The 14,363-nt window shown below is 43.0% G+C and overlaps 1 protein-coding gene across 1 annotated transcript; it reads left to right on the top strand.

Moving 5' to 3' along the window:
• The first annotated feature begins 506 nt into the window (after positions 1-506).
• On the top strand, positions 507-14,047 carry LOC118936609 (casein kinase II subunit alpha-like). Its single transcript, XM_036965874.1, has 15 exons — positions 507-646; positions 1,380-1,476; positions 1,708-1,782; positions 2,608-2,736; positions 2,878-2,989; positions 3,116-3,217; positions 4,252-4,302; positions 4,414-4,473; positions 5,097-5,180; positions 5,434-5,544; positions 5,711-5,812; positions 8,312-8,412; positions 8,816-8,964; positions 11,470-11,559; positions 12,520-14,047. The coding sequence occupies exons 4-15, from the start codon at positions 2,636-2,638 to the stop codon at positions 12,621-12,623; spliced, it is 1,167 nt and encodes a 388-aa protein (XP_036821769.1). The 5' UTR covers positions 507-646; positions 1,380-1,476; positions 1,708-1,782; positions 2,608-2,635; the 3' UTR covers positions 12,624-14,047.
• Positions 14,048-14,363: the final 316 nt, after the last annotated feature.

The following is a 14,363-nucleotide window of genomic DNA, read 5'->3' as shown; positions in this document are numbered from 1 at the left end:
TTATGTGAAACTGCACAAATATATGGCACATGGAAATCACAAGAGGGAGGTTAACGGAGAGGTGGGATGGACTGAAAGTAGCTGAGTGCTGGGGTTATGTTCTATAATAGTTATGACTATAATTTAAAAAAGATTAATAAGTACTATCTATCTAGATGTAATATATATCAAAATATCGAATTACTTTATGTTTGCTGTATAACTACTGTACAAAATGTGTGTGTGTGATTTACATGTAACAACAAAAGAAAAAGCTGTAAAAACAAAGTTTGTTTTTGACCTTCGAAGTGGGACAATGTATAATGTATATGTAATGTATTTTTTGGCCCCCCCAAAAAATAAATTAAAAGTACGATGTGGATATGGACTCGCATACACCACCCATCTAATGTCGAAACTTCTGGCATGTGGCGCACTGTGAAAAATAGATATATAATATGTATAACATAATTAGGATTTAATTGTGACACAGAGGTTCTCCCATTTAACCACTAGGTGTCAGTAAGGGTTTTCAGAGAAGTACAGCCTCGTGTTTTCTCTCTCCCATTTTCCACACAAAGAAAGCACAGCGCCCCTCGTAGGAATGGAGGTGCACATTGCCGCTAAACCAAGCATCGCCATATTGATGTCCCAACAACGTCGAGAGGTAATACACGTTAGCTTATTTACCTACGTGAGATGGCCATTGTTTTGAGTCAACTTTGCATGTTATTGCATATAAGACAAATACTCTTAAAGCATACATAACTATGTTTAGCTTTACTACCATTAGCTATCAAGGTAGCCCACAGAATGTTAGCTAAGGCGTTGTCAGCCAGTTGCCTCGCTAATGCACTCCGTTGTCACTTTTTTTCTTCTGAAAACAAATAATATTTTCTGGCTTGTGGTAGCTAGAAATCTTCAACGTATCCACGTCAGCTAATACAATTTACTAACATTTATAGATAAATACCTGCCCAGCAATTCATGTTTCGTGAATATAACTATAGATAACATTTGCTTGTTAGTTAGCTAGCTAACCTAGTATTCCCATCCGGCTTTTGGTGCGTTGCAGTTCATCATGGAAGCAGCTAGCGCGAGCTAGTTGGCTACATGTGCAGGCCATGGCTCGTGCGTGTGTGACTGTCTCGAGGGAGTTTCACCACAGATTATTAAACCGTGTGGGTCCCAGCCGGACACTGGTTATCATAATGAAACTGCTTTGTGCACCACAGATGTTTCTGATCGGTTTCAGTGAATGACACTTGACAGACCGGTAAACAATACCATAGAAATAAAGCTCGTAAGCAGTGACAGGTTTTTGAGTTAAGTCAGAGGTTGAGTCGAGACTCTTTGGCCAAGTATTGTACTAAATCAATCACATGTATGTCTTTCAACAGGGCATATGACAGTGGGAATCCTAGTGATGACTCTACTGAGCCCGGTGCCCCCTGATTAGACTGGTTGGATGTCCTCCTTAACAACTACAACAATCAGGTTTGTTGATTTTAGCAAACTATTATCTTACATTTTTTTGACCAGTATATCAGCGATTTCCAAAACACAGAATAAGCTTAGTCCTGTACTTAATTCATTTCCATGTAGCAGGCTTTTTAGTCTAAGACTGGTCTTAATTTGTGTCTGGGAAACCTGCCCATATCATGATGGCTACCTGACTAAAATATGTAGCTAGCCAACTAACATCTAGTTGTGTGTTTTATCCTGCAGCCTCTACCAAACCAACGTAGCATCAGCTCTGCAGCGACCCCACCTGTCACCTGCAGCTTGGAGGAAACCTCCAAGGTACCATTCACATGGTGATCAATCATTCACACAGTGATCAATCACACTGTCTTATAGGCCTACTGTGCCAAGTCAAGCGAGACCTGATGCCAACAGTATGCCAAACAGAATGATTCATTAGTCTACATTACTTTCAATCAGTCACGTAATTGTCCATCTATGGTTATAGATGTTGCTTATATGGATCTTCTTGATATCGATTAGATAGGTTCAGAATTTATTAGAAACAGCACAGTTGACAAATGGCACATGGAAATCATCAGAGGGTGGTTTACGGAGATAGGTGGGATGGACTGAGAGTAGCTGAGGGGTGGGGTTAGGGAGATAGGTGGGATGGACTGAGAGTAGCTGAGGGGTGGGGTTAGGGAGATAGGTGGATGGACTGAGAGTAGCTCAGGGGTGGGGTTAGGGAGATAGGTGGGATGAACTGAGAGTACTGGAGGGGTAGGGTTAGGGAGATAGGTGGGATGGACTGAGAGTAGCTGAGGGGTGGGGTTAGGGAGATAGGTGGGATGAACTGAGAGTACTGGAGGGGTGGGGTTAAAAGCTCATGTTATATAATAGTTATGACTAAAACACAATTTATAATGTATAAGTACTGTCTATCTAGATGTAAAGTATATCAAATTATTTTATGTTTTGCTATGTAAAAAAAGTGAATGATTTACATGTAACAACAAAAGAAAAAGCTGTAAAAACAAAGTTTGTTTTTGTCCTTCGGGGGGGGGGCAAAAAATGACGTTAAAGTGCGATGTGGACTCGCATACACCACCCCTATCATGTTTGTTTTTATTATAATAGGTGTGTCTATTTTCTCTGTCCCAGGTGATCCAGAGAACATCCTGTGTATAATATGTCCGGCTCTGTCCCAAGCCGCTCTCGAGTTTACCCTGATGTAAACACACAGAGGCCTCGGGAGTACTGGGACTACGAGTCCCATGTGGTGGAATGGGGGTACGTAGTGCGTGTGTGGTTCAAAGCTGAACACATTGTTTTCTGTTGCATGTTCTGATATGTGTGTTAGATTCTAGTTGGTGTTACCTAGCTGAAATTGTCACGCCATCACATTGCTTGCCAATTCTCTTGACTATGTAGGAACCAAGATGACTACCAGCTGGTGCGCAAACTAGGACGAGGCAAATACAGTGAGGTGTTTGAAGCCATAAATATCACCAACAATGAGAAGGTTGTTGTCAAAATACTCAAGGTTGGTACCATATTAATTTTAATTGATTTTAGTATTGGCATTTTATCCCCTGGCTCAAATTTCGCTCCTCGCCAAAGAGACGTACTGTATGAAGTCCTGATGGTATTTTGTTATGTTTGTCGATAGCCAGTCAAAAAGAAGAAAATCAAGAGAGAAATCAAGATTCTAGAAAACTTGCGAGGCGGTCCCAACATCATCTCACTTTTAGATATCGTCAAGGATCCTGTGGTGAGTGGAGCTCATGATCCTAATTTCTATACGTCTGTAAAGTGTGAATCATAACACAACCACATGCTCGTTTTTTGTGTGCCTTTTTTTTTTACAATGGCTGTTGCTCAATCACTAAGCAGAAACAATGTTCAGCTACCTCCATCCAGAGTTTCCCCTAGGATTTTTTTCAGCAGCTGTGGCAAAGTTTTTTTCATGACCAGCACCATGGGTGCGAGAGACAAGTTTACCAGCATCATAGCATACGTATTGATGAATCCCTTGTGACACAAAATAATGAATGAATGCGTTAAATTATTATTTGACGTGCAGTCATATTCAGGTCCTGATTGGTCAACAAGCTTATTTGACACGCAAAGACAAAAAAGGGGTTCCTAAGAAATCCTGGTTGAGAATGAAATGAATGAACAACACTGCCTCCATGTGTGTGTGTTAACTATTTAACTGTACTAGAATGCTTAAAAGGCCGCTAAAATTTTAAATATCGGTTATCGGTATTGGTTTTTTTTGACGGGGAAAATATCGGATATCGGCCAAAAATGTCATCGGTGCATGACTAGTTTTAAAGCTAATTTCCTGCAATTCTACATATTTTGTCATTGGGCGGAGAGAACAATTGCAGTTTTAAAGCAAATTTCCTGCAATTCACCACATTTTGGAAACGGCTGTGAGAAGATGTGCAGTTTTAAAGCTAATTTCCTGTAATTCTCCACATTTTGCAATGGCTTATGCCTTGCTCTTATGCTATCTGAGAGACTCAAACATTATAATAAAATCAATGCCATGTCATTTTATTTATTTTTTATTCTCCCTGACTGTCTAGTTTTTATTTTGGTGGTTGTCAAAGATTATCTTATTTTAAAATATCACTTTTCTACTTTCAACCTGGTTTTAATCATTTGAGTTTACATTGAAAACGTTTTACCATCCCGATTCTTCTTCTTCTTTTTTTCAAATGTATTTTGTGTGTGTTCTGGTGGAGTGAATGATTGTAGTTGTTGTAGTTCCTCATGCCTTTTCTTATGTCTTCTCAGTCTCGAACTCCCGCGCTGGTTTTTGAGCATGTCAACAACACTGATTTCAAGGTGAGAAGAGAGACCATGTTCATCTGTCTGTACAGAATTCGAATAAACCTCACATTCTGAACCAATGTCCAGCCATCTCATTTTGATTAAAAAAATGTCTCTGTATTTCAGCAACTGTATCAAACTTTATCAGACTTCGACATACGGTTCTACATGTTTGAAATCTTGAAGGTAAGGGATGGTTTCAAAAAACACACAAACACCTCACTGCACAACGCCTCTCCCCCATGTGACCTACTTGATGTGTGTATGTACTGACATGTGACCTACTTGTTGTGTGTATGTACTGACATGTGACCTACTTGTTGTGTGTATGTACTGACATGTGACCTACTTGTTGTGTGTATGTACTGACATGTGGCCTACTTGTTGTATGTATGTACTGACATGTGACCTACTTGTGTGTATGTACTGACATGTGACCTACTTGTTGTGTGTTTGTACTGACATGTGACCTACTTGTTGTGTGTATGTACTGACGTGACCTACTTGTTGTGTGTATGTACTGACATGTGACCTACTTGGTGTGTGTATGTACTGACATGTGACCTACTTGGTGTGTGTATGTACTGACATGTATGTGTAACTGATAGATGCACACACACTACATGTTAATGATTTTAAATATATGTATTTTGTCTGTAATGTCTGTTGTTATGTCGGACCCCAGTAAGACTAACTGTCTCCATTGACGTCGACTAATGGGGATCCTAATAAATCAAATCTCAGATGCCAATGATATATCTCGCATTTAGACTGTTAGCTTAAACCAAGACCTAATTGTTTCTTTTCAGGCCCTTGACTACTGTCACAGTATGGGGATCATGCACAGAGATGTCAAGCCACACAATGTGATGATTGATCATGAACACAGAAAGGTATGGATTCAGGCTCCTCCTTTCATTCATTCTGTTACTATAGCTTGGATCACTACCATAATTAACCAGCCCACTTTGTTAGACGTTTTTGTTTCCTTATTGTTGCTTATTGTAAAGTGTCTTTGGGTTTTAGAAAAGCTCTATATAAGACCTGTGTATTAATATTGTTATTATCATAGAACTAGAACTCAGAATTAGGAATTAGAACTTATTAACTAAAAAAACACAGGCAATAATGACTATTCTCTTGTAGCTCCGCCTGATCGACTGGGGCTTGGCAGAGTTCTACCACCCTAACCAGGAGTACAATGTGAGAGTGGCCTCGCGCTACTTCAAAGGACCTGAGCTGCTCGTAGACTACCAGGTGAGACCACTCAATACAGTCTGACAAGACTAGTTATAAACATGAAACAAACTATAGTAGCATGTCATTAATGTAGTTATAATAATGTAGGTGTAAGTTGGTACAGTAATGTAGTCATTGTTGTTTTAAGCACAGCGCTCACCCCCCCCCTCTCTCTTTATGTCAGATGTATGACTACAGTTTAGACATGTGGAGTTTGGGCTGTATGTTGGCCAGCATGATCTTCAGGAAGGAGCCTTTCTTCCATGGACACGACAACTACGACCAGGTAGAATTGTCTCTCATGATGCTGATCACTTTGTCTTGATATTGAATCCTGGTGCACCAGTCTCTACTACAACAGCACTGATTTGAGCTATCAAGTGGATGTCTTGTTGCTCTCTTAGTTGACTGCCAGTTGAATTGCAACTTTCTGTAGGATTACAAGTAAGTATTTTGGTTGAGTGTTTTGGTTTATCTACAATCAGGCGAGAAGAATTGAGTCTCTCAGTGCTGATGAACAACCCTGAAACAATCAAGTTGATCATGATGAGACGACAGTCTTTACAAGGCTGATGGTTGATATTTAGTGCATACTTCTAGCCCCCTTACTTGACTGAAACAATGTGTTGATCATGATGAGATGACAGTCTTTACAAGGCTGATGGTTGATATTTAGTGCATACTTCTAGCCCCCTTACTTGACTGAAACAATGCGTTGATCATGATGAGACGACAGTCTTTACAACACGGCTGATGGTTGATATTTAGTGCATACTTCTAGCCCCCTTACTTGACTGAAACAATGTGTTGATCATGATGAGACGACAGTCTTTACAAGGCTGATGGTTGATATTTAGTGCATACTTCTAGCCCCCTTACTTGACTGAAACAATGTGTTGATCATGATGAGACGACAGTCTTTACAACACGGCTGATGGTTGATATTTAGTGCATACTTCTAGCCCCCTTACTTGACTGAAACAATGTGTTGATCATGATGAGACGACAGTCTTTACAACACGGCTGATGGTTGATATTTAGTGCATACTTCTAGCCCCCTTACTTGACTGAAACAATGTGTTGATCATGATGAGATGACAGTCTTTACAAGGCTGATGGTTGATATTTAGTGCATACTTCTAGCCCCCTTACTTGACTGAAACAATGTGTTGATCATGATGAGACGACAGTCTTTACAACACGGCTGATGGTTGATATTTAGTGCATACTTCTAGCCCCCTTACTTGACTGAAACAATGTGTTGATCATGATGAGATGACAGTCTTTACAAGGCTGATGGTTGATATTTAGTGCATACTTCTAGCCCCCTTACTTGACTGAAACAATGTGTTGATCATGATGAGACGACAGTCTTTACAACACGGCTGATGGTTGATATTTAGTGCATACTTCTAGCCCCCGTACTTGACTGAAACAATGTGTTGATCATGATGAGACGACAGTCTTTACAACACGGCTGATGGTTGATATTTAGTGCATACTTCTAGCCCTCTTACTTGACTGAAACAATGTGTTGATCATGATGAGAAGACAGTCTTGACAAGGCATATGGTTGATATTTAGTGCATACTTCTAGCCCTCTTACTTGACTGAAACAATGTGTTGATCATGATGAGACGACAGTCTTTACAAGGCTGATGGTTGATATTTAGTGCATACTTCTAGCCCTCTTACTTGACTGAAACAATGTGTTGATCATGATGAGACGACAGTCTTTACAACACGGCTGATGGTTGATATTTAGTGCATACTTCTAGCCCCCTTACTTGACTGAAACAATGTGTTGATCATGATGAGACGACAGTCTTTACAACACGGCTGATGGTTGATATTTAGTGCATACTTCTAGCCCCCGTACTTGACTGAAACAATGTGTTGATCATGATGAGACGACAGTCTTTACAACACGGCTGATGGTTGATATTTAGTGCATACTTCTAGCCCTCTTACTTGACTGAAACAATGCGTTGATCATGATGAGACGACAGTCTTTACAACACGGCTGATGGTTGATATTTAGTGCATACTTCTAGCCCCCTTACTTGACTGAAACAATGTGTTGATCATGATGAGACGACAGTCTTTACAAGGCTGATGGTTGATATTTAGTGCATACTTCTAGCCCCCTTACTTGACTGAAACAATGTGTTGATCATGATGAGACGACAGTCTTTACAACACGGCTGATGGTTGATATTTAGTGCATACTTCTAGCCCCCTTACTTGACTGAAACAATGTGTTGATCATGATGAGACGACAGTCTTTACAAGGCTGATGGTTGATATTTAGTGCATACTTCTAGCCCTCTTACTTGACTGAAACAATGTGTTGATCATGATGAGATGACAGTCTTTACAACACGGCTGATGGTTGATATTTAGTGCATACTTCTAGCCCCCTTACTTGACTGAAACAATGTGTTGATCATGATGAGACGACAGTCTTTACAACACGGCTGATGGTTGATATTTAGTGCATACTTCTAGCCCCCTTACTTGACTGAAACAATGTGTTGATCATGATGAGACGACAGTCTTTACAAGGCTGATGGTTGATATTTAGTGCATACTTCTAGCCCCCTTACTTGACTGAAACAATGTGTTGATCATGATGAGACGACAGTCTTTACAACACGGCTGATGGTTGATATTTAGTGCATACTTCTAGCCCTCTTACTTGACTGCCAGTTGAATTCCAGATTTAGGCCTTAGGCTTTTGTTTTAGTTTGTCTTTCCTCTAAAATGTTCTGTTTGTGTTTTACAGCTCGTACGGATTGCTAAAGTCCTCGGCACAGAGGACTTGTATGACTACATCGACAAGTACAACATTGAACTAGACCCGCGGTTTAATGACATTCTGGGCAGGTAAGAATATCCAACATTTCATCGTCAGATTACTTCAACAGAACTGGGCTTCAGAATGTATTACTAAATGGTCCAAATACACAATGTGAATGTCAATTTATACCTGACCCCTGCCTTGAGTAATTCAGGTTGATAATGCCCAATATATTGACCCATTTAACAGAAAGAGTTGAACGGCGAACGGCCCCTCAGGCATGACAATTTAACAGAGTACTCATGGGTACAATCCATTTGGCCACCAGTCTCTTTCCATCTATTCATATGACTTGTTCATTTTTTTGTTGTCTCCTTTTCCCCAAAACTTCTTTGTAAAGTGTATTGAGAGAACTTTGTGAGTCTACACTCTGAGTGAACGTTGACTTGATTTTATGTATTGACCTCTCTCTCCTGGTCCATTCTCCAGACACTCCCGTAAGAGGTGGGAGAGGTTTGTGCACAGTGAGAACCAGCACCTGGTGAGCACCGAGGCTCTGGACTTCCTGGACAAGTTGCTGCGTTACGACCACAACGCTCGCCTCACGGCCCGGGAGGCCATGGAACATCCATACTTCTGTGAGTTTCCCCTCCGCCTCCACTCAGACTTCTGTGAGTTTCCCCTCCGCCTCCACTCAGACTTCTGTGAGTTTCCCCTCCGCCTCCACTCAGACTTCTGTGAGTTTCCCCTCCGCCTCCACTCAGACTTCTGTGAGTTTCCCCTCCGCCTCCACTCAGACTTCTGTGAGTTTCCCCTCCGCCTCCACTCAGACTTCTGTGAGTTTCCCCTCCGCCTCCACTCAGACTTCTGTGAGTTTCCCCTCCGCCTCCACTCAGACTTCTGTGAGTTTCCCCTCCGCCTCCACACAGACTTCTGTGAGTTTCCCCCTCCGCCTCCACTCAGACTTCTAGATATAGGCCTGCTGCATAAGACGCCTAACTGAATGTTTAAGTGCTAGAATCCTCGCTTGATCTTAAGATTGTGGTGCTAAATTATGTCTCAATACAATACACTTTTCTTTTTTAATTACTTGCTAAAAGAAGAAGGTTCATATTGAGTGGATTCTCTTGCAGCCATTGAACATATTGAAGCAGACGGCTTTTTAACAGATACTTACAGTTTCTTCAGAGGAGTTCATGTGACTACAGTATACATTTGACATTTTAGCCCTTTAGCCGATGCTCTTATCCACAGCGACTTACAATTAGTGCATTCATCTCAAGATGTATTGTCGTCTCACCAAGTTATCACAATCATATCAAGTACACTTTCCCTCGGAAGTGTGGGTGGGAGGGCCAATAGACCAGAGGTGGTGGAACAGAGGGCTTGGGTTGGGATCTAGGGTTTTCAAATAAGCCTGATGGTAGGGAAGGACAGTTCCTCTTGCTGCTGCGTAGGCAAGCATCAGGGTCTTGGAGATGATGCCAGCTTCGACTGGAAGCAAGTGGCGTGTTGCGGAGGAACCAGGTGACATGGGACACCTAGGTCAGAGATGACACGCTCAGACACGTCTGTTCTTGACGTCAGAGAGTTTGAGTGTTGGTATCATAGCTGTCGGTGGATTGTGTTAATGAGTGTTGGTATCATAGCTGTTGGTGGATTGTGTTGGTATCATAGCTGTCGGTGGATTGTGTTGGTATCATAGCTGTTGGTGGATTGTGTTGCTATCATAGCTGTCGGTGGATTGTGTTAGTGAGTGTTGGTATCATAGCTGTCAGTGGATTGTGTTGGTATCATAGCTGTCGGTGGATTGGGTTGGTATCATAGCTGTCGGTGGATTGGGTTAATGAGTGTTGGTATCATAGCTGTCGGTGGATTGTGTTAGTGAGTGTTGGTATCATAGCTGTCGGTGGATTGTGTTGGTATCATAGCTGTCGGTGGATTGGGTTAATGAGTGTTGCTATCATAGCTGTCGGTGGATTGGGTTAATGAGTGTTGGTATCATAGCTGTCGGTGGATTGGGTTAATGAGTGTTGCTATCATAGCTGTCGGTGGATTGTGTTAATGAGTGTTGCTATCATAGCTGTCGGTGGATTGGGTTAATGAGTGTTGCTATCATAGCTGTCGGTGGATTGGGTTAATGAGTGTTGCTATCATAGCTGTCGGTGGATTGTGTTAATGAGTGTTGGTATCATAGCTGTCGGTGGATTGGGTTAATGAGTGTTGCTATCATAGCTGTCGGTGGATTGTGTTAATGAGTGTTGGTATCATAGCTGTCGGTGGATTGGGTTAATGAGTGTTGGTATCATAGCTGTCGGTGGATTGGGTTAATGAGTGTTGCTATCATAGCTGTCGGTGGATTGTGTTAGTGAGTGTTGGTATCATAGCTGTCGGTGGATTGTGTTAGTGAGTGTTGGTATCATAGCTGTCGGTGGATTGGGTTAATGAGTGTTGCTATCATAGCTGTCGGTGGATTGTGTTAGTGAGTGTTGGTATCATAGCTGTCGGTGGATTGTGTTAGTGAGTGTTGGTATCATAGCTGTCGGTGGATTGTGTTAATGAGTGTTGCTATCATAGCTGTCGGTGGATTGGGTTAATGAGTGTTGCTATCATAGCTGTCGGTGGATTGTGTTAATGAGTGTTGGTATCATAGCTGTCGGTGGATTGGGTTAATGAGTGTTGCTATCATAGCTGTCGGTGGATTGTGTTAATGAGTGTTGGTATCATAGCTGTCGGTGGATTGGGTTAATGAGTGTTGGTATCATAGCTGTCGGTGGATTGGGTTAATGAGTGTTGCTATCATAGCTGTCGGTGGATTGTGTTAGTGAGTGTTGGTATCATAGCTGTCGGTGGATTGTGTTAGTGAGTGTTGGTATCATAGCTGTCGGTGGATTGGGTTAATGAGTGTTGCTATCATAGCTGTCGGTGGATTGTGTTAGTGAGTGTTGGTATCATAGCTGTCGGTGGATTGTGTTAGTGAGTGTTGGTATCATAGCTGTCGGTGGATTGGGTTAATGAGTGTTGCTATCATAGCTGTCGGTGGATTGTGTTAATGAGTGTTGGTATCATAGCTGTCGGTGGATTGGGTTAATGAGTGTTGATTTAGAAGATATCTGATTGTCTCTCTCTCTCTCTGATGCCAGACTCCGTTGTTAAAGATCAGGGAAGGGGCAGCACTCCTGGAGGAATAGTTACCAGCTCCACTCCAGTCAGCTCTTCCAGTATGATGGCAGGTAAGTCATCCAACACTGCATTTTGGTCTTTGGTCAAAAGTAGTGCACTATTTAGGGTATAGGGTGCTATTGGGCCCTATCAAAAGTAGTGCACTCTTTAGGGTATAGGGTGCCACTCCCTGGGAAGATGTGCTGTTATCATTACACTTTGTATATTGTTTGAATGGTTTCCCAACACCAGTGTTTTATTTGTAATCTATGGTGAGTACTCCTGACTAGGGCTGTTGCAGTGATCATATTACCGGCAGTCAAATTCCACATGACCGTTTAGTCACAGTAATTAGACTTCTCCAAGCTCTAATGCTGCTGCTGGTCATTAGTAGCCTACCAAACTTGCTAACTGCCTGGTACTCCGCACTCTATTGTCCCTCTAATCACTCTGACATCAATGCAAATGTAATCGAAAATCTAATTAAACATTTCATGGGAGCTCATGGTGCGCAACATTTCTGTAGGCTATGCAATTGTGCGAGAAAACAGAGTGATGGCCTCTACTAAATAGAGGAGGATCCCGTCAGCTTTCTATAGGCTAGGCCTACTTTATTTCTCAACTTTCCTAATATTAAGCACATAGTTTATATTTACAACATTTATTTACATTTTCATGCCAGCCAGCCTACCTGGCTTTAGACCTGTCTAAAATAAATCATGGATTTATTGTGAGGATGTAGGCTATATTTATTAGACTTTTTACAATGTAAATGTCCCTAACATCTGCATCAGTGGCCTGAAGGCGATGTGTGGAAGCCAGAAGATGCTAAATGTGTTTGTTAATTAACGGTCAATTACCGTGAGACCAACAGTTATTTGCTTGACAATCACCGGCTGATTTCGTGACCGCCACAGCTCCTACTCCCTACTCCTGACCATAGATCACCCTGCTCTCTTCTTTTACTTCCTGTCAATAAGTGTACTGACAGTAGAAGTCATTGGTGAGAATGTGTCCACTATCTCTTCTAGGTATCACCTCCACAAAGGCACTGGCTAACAACGCTGGATCACCTGTCATTTCTGCCCCCAACACTCTGGCCCCACAAGTCCCAGCGGCCGGGGCACAGCCCTGAAACCTCCACCCCCTCCTCCCAGTGGCTGCCGGGGCACAGCCCTGAAACCTCCACCACCTCCTCCCAGCGGCTGCCGGGGCACAGCCCTGAAACCTCCACCACCTCCTCCCAGCGGCTGCCGGGGCACAGCCCTGAAACCTCCACCACCTCCTCCCAGCGGCTGCCGGGGCACAGCCCTGAAACCTCCACCACCTCCTCCCAGCGGCTGCCGGGGCACAGCCCTGAAACCTCCACCCCCTCCTCCCAGCGGCTGCCGGGGCACAGCCCTGAAACCTCCACCACCTCCTCCCAGCGGCTGCTGGGGCACAGACCTGAAACCTCCACCACCTCCTCCCAGCGGCTGCCGGGGCACAGCCCTGAAACCTCCACCACCTCCTCCCAGCGGCTGCCGGGGCACAGCCCTGAAACCTCCACCCCCTCCTCCCAGCGGCTGCCGGGGCACAGCCCTGAAACCTCCACCACCTCCTCCCAGCGGCTGGCGGGGCACAGCCCTGAAACCTCCACCCCCTCCTCCCAGCGGCCGGGGCACAGCCCTGAAACCTCCACCACCTCCTCCCAGCGGCTGCCGGGGCACAGCCCTGAAACCTCCTCCCAGCGGCTGCCGGGGCACAGCCCTGAAACCTCCACCCCCTCCTCCCAGCGGCTGCCGGGGCACAGCCCTGAAACCACCACCTCCTCATGGGACCTCCTCACCTATGTTTGTGTGGGCCCGTGGGTCGGTTCAGCCCACCCCACCCTCTACTATGTGTTGGCCTGGCCAGTGGGTTTCCTTTTTATTACGTTGAGAAGAATGACAGAGAAAAGATGTTGAAATTGCTTTTTCCTGTTCAGTTATATTTTGAGATCTGGACTTGACATCATGTTTTATTTGTCACACCTGTCTGGATGATTTGGTCTAGGAATTCTAATACAATGTAGACATGATGAAGAAGAAGAAGAGAATGGATAATAACATTTATTTTGTATGTCCCAAATATACAGTCTAGCTTGAAACAGTTTGTTTGGGGATTCCTGCTGTTGCAATACACTGAACCTGTAGACAACTTCACAAAACGAGACAGGATTCTCTGATGTAGCCCCCACTTGGCAGTGCTGGATAGTTGCTCACACACTACTGTTAAGTGCAGGAGTTACCGGTGTTTGGAAGTTGTTAGAAGCTATCGTACTTGGATTGGACATCTGTAGATACTCTACAGTAACTGTTAGGTTGCATGCACCAAATGCTGACTATCACAGGGTCAATAGTTTGCCAATTTGGTGTTACTTTTACTTCTGTATACATGTTTGTTTGTTTTTTAATGCGGTCTCTTACACATGATTTTGAATACATAGGCAATTTTGTAACTTTTTGTTTTTATTTTGGGAGGAGTCTTATCACTTGCAAAAAAAAATCGACTTCATAAATAAACAATTTTAAACAGGCAGGTATGAATAGTCCTTTATCATTGTTTGTTTTCTGTTCTTTCTGTGAAATGTACAGACATTGATGCTGTAGAAACCCTGGGAAATATATGCACGGTTAGATTGGTGTACAAGCAACACAGACAGATTAATTTATTTCAACTAGCCCAGCCTAACTATTATGTAATGGAGTCTAAACAACAAATGTTTTCTATTTTATTTAACCTTTATTTAACTAGGCTAGGCAGTTAAGAACAAATTCTTATTTGCAATGACGTCCTACCCCAGCCAAACCCTCCCCTAACCCGGATGACGCAGTAACCAATTGTGCGCCACCCT

The sequence above is a fragment of the Oncorhynchus mykiss genome, chromosome 3, assembly GCF_013265735.2.
Source record: "Oncorhynchus mykiss isolate Arlee chromosome 3, USDA_OmykA_1.1, whole genome shotgun sequence".
Taxonomy (NCBI): Eukaryota; Metazoa; Chordata; class Actinopteri; order Salmoniformes; family Salmonidae; genus Oncorhynchus; species Oncorhynchus mykiss.
The sequence above is the reverse complement of the archived record's forward strand: the minus strand, read 5'-3'. Positions and strand labels throughout refer to the sequence as shown.

Excerpts from the sequence above, each read along its gene's own strand:
- LOC118936609 (XM_036965874.1), top strand. The coding sequence starts at position 2,636 with ATGTCCGGCTCTGTCCCAAGCCGCTCTCGAGTTTACCCTGATGTAAAC. Across the intron at positions 4,474-5,096 it reads ACATGTTTGAAATCTTGAAG|GCCCTTGACTACTGTCACAG; the intron begins GTAAGGGATGGT and ends GTTTCTTTTCAG. Across the intron at positions 8,413-8,815 it reads TTTAATGACATTCTGGGCAG|ACACTCCCGTAAGAGGTGGG; the intron begins GTAAGAATATCC and ends TCCATTCTCCAG.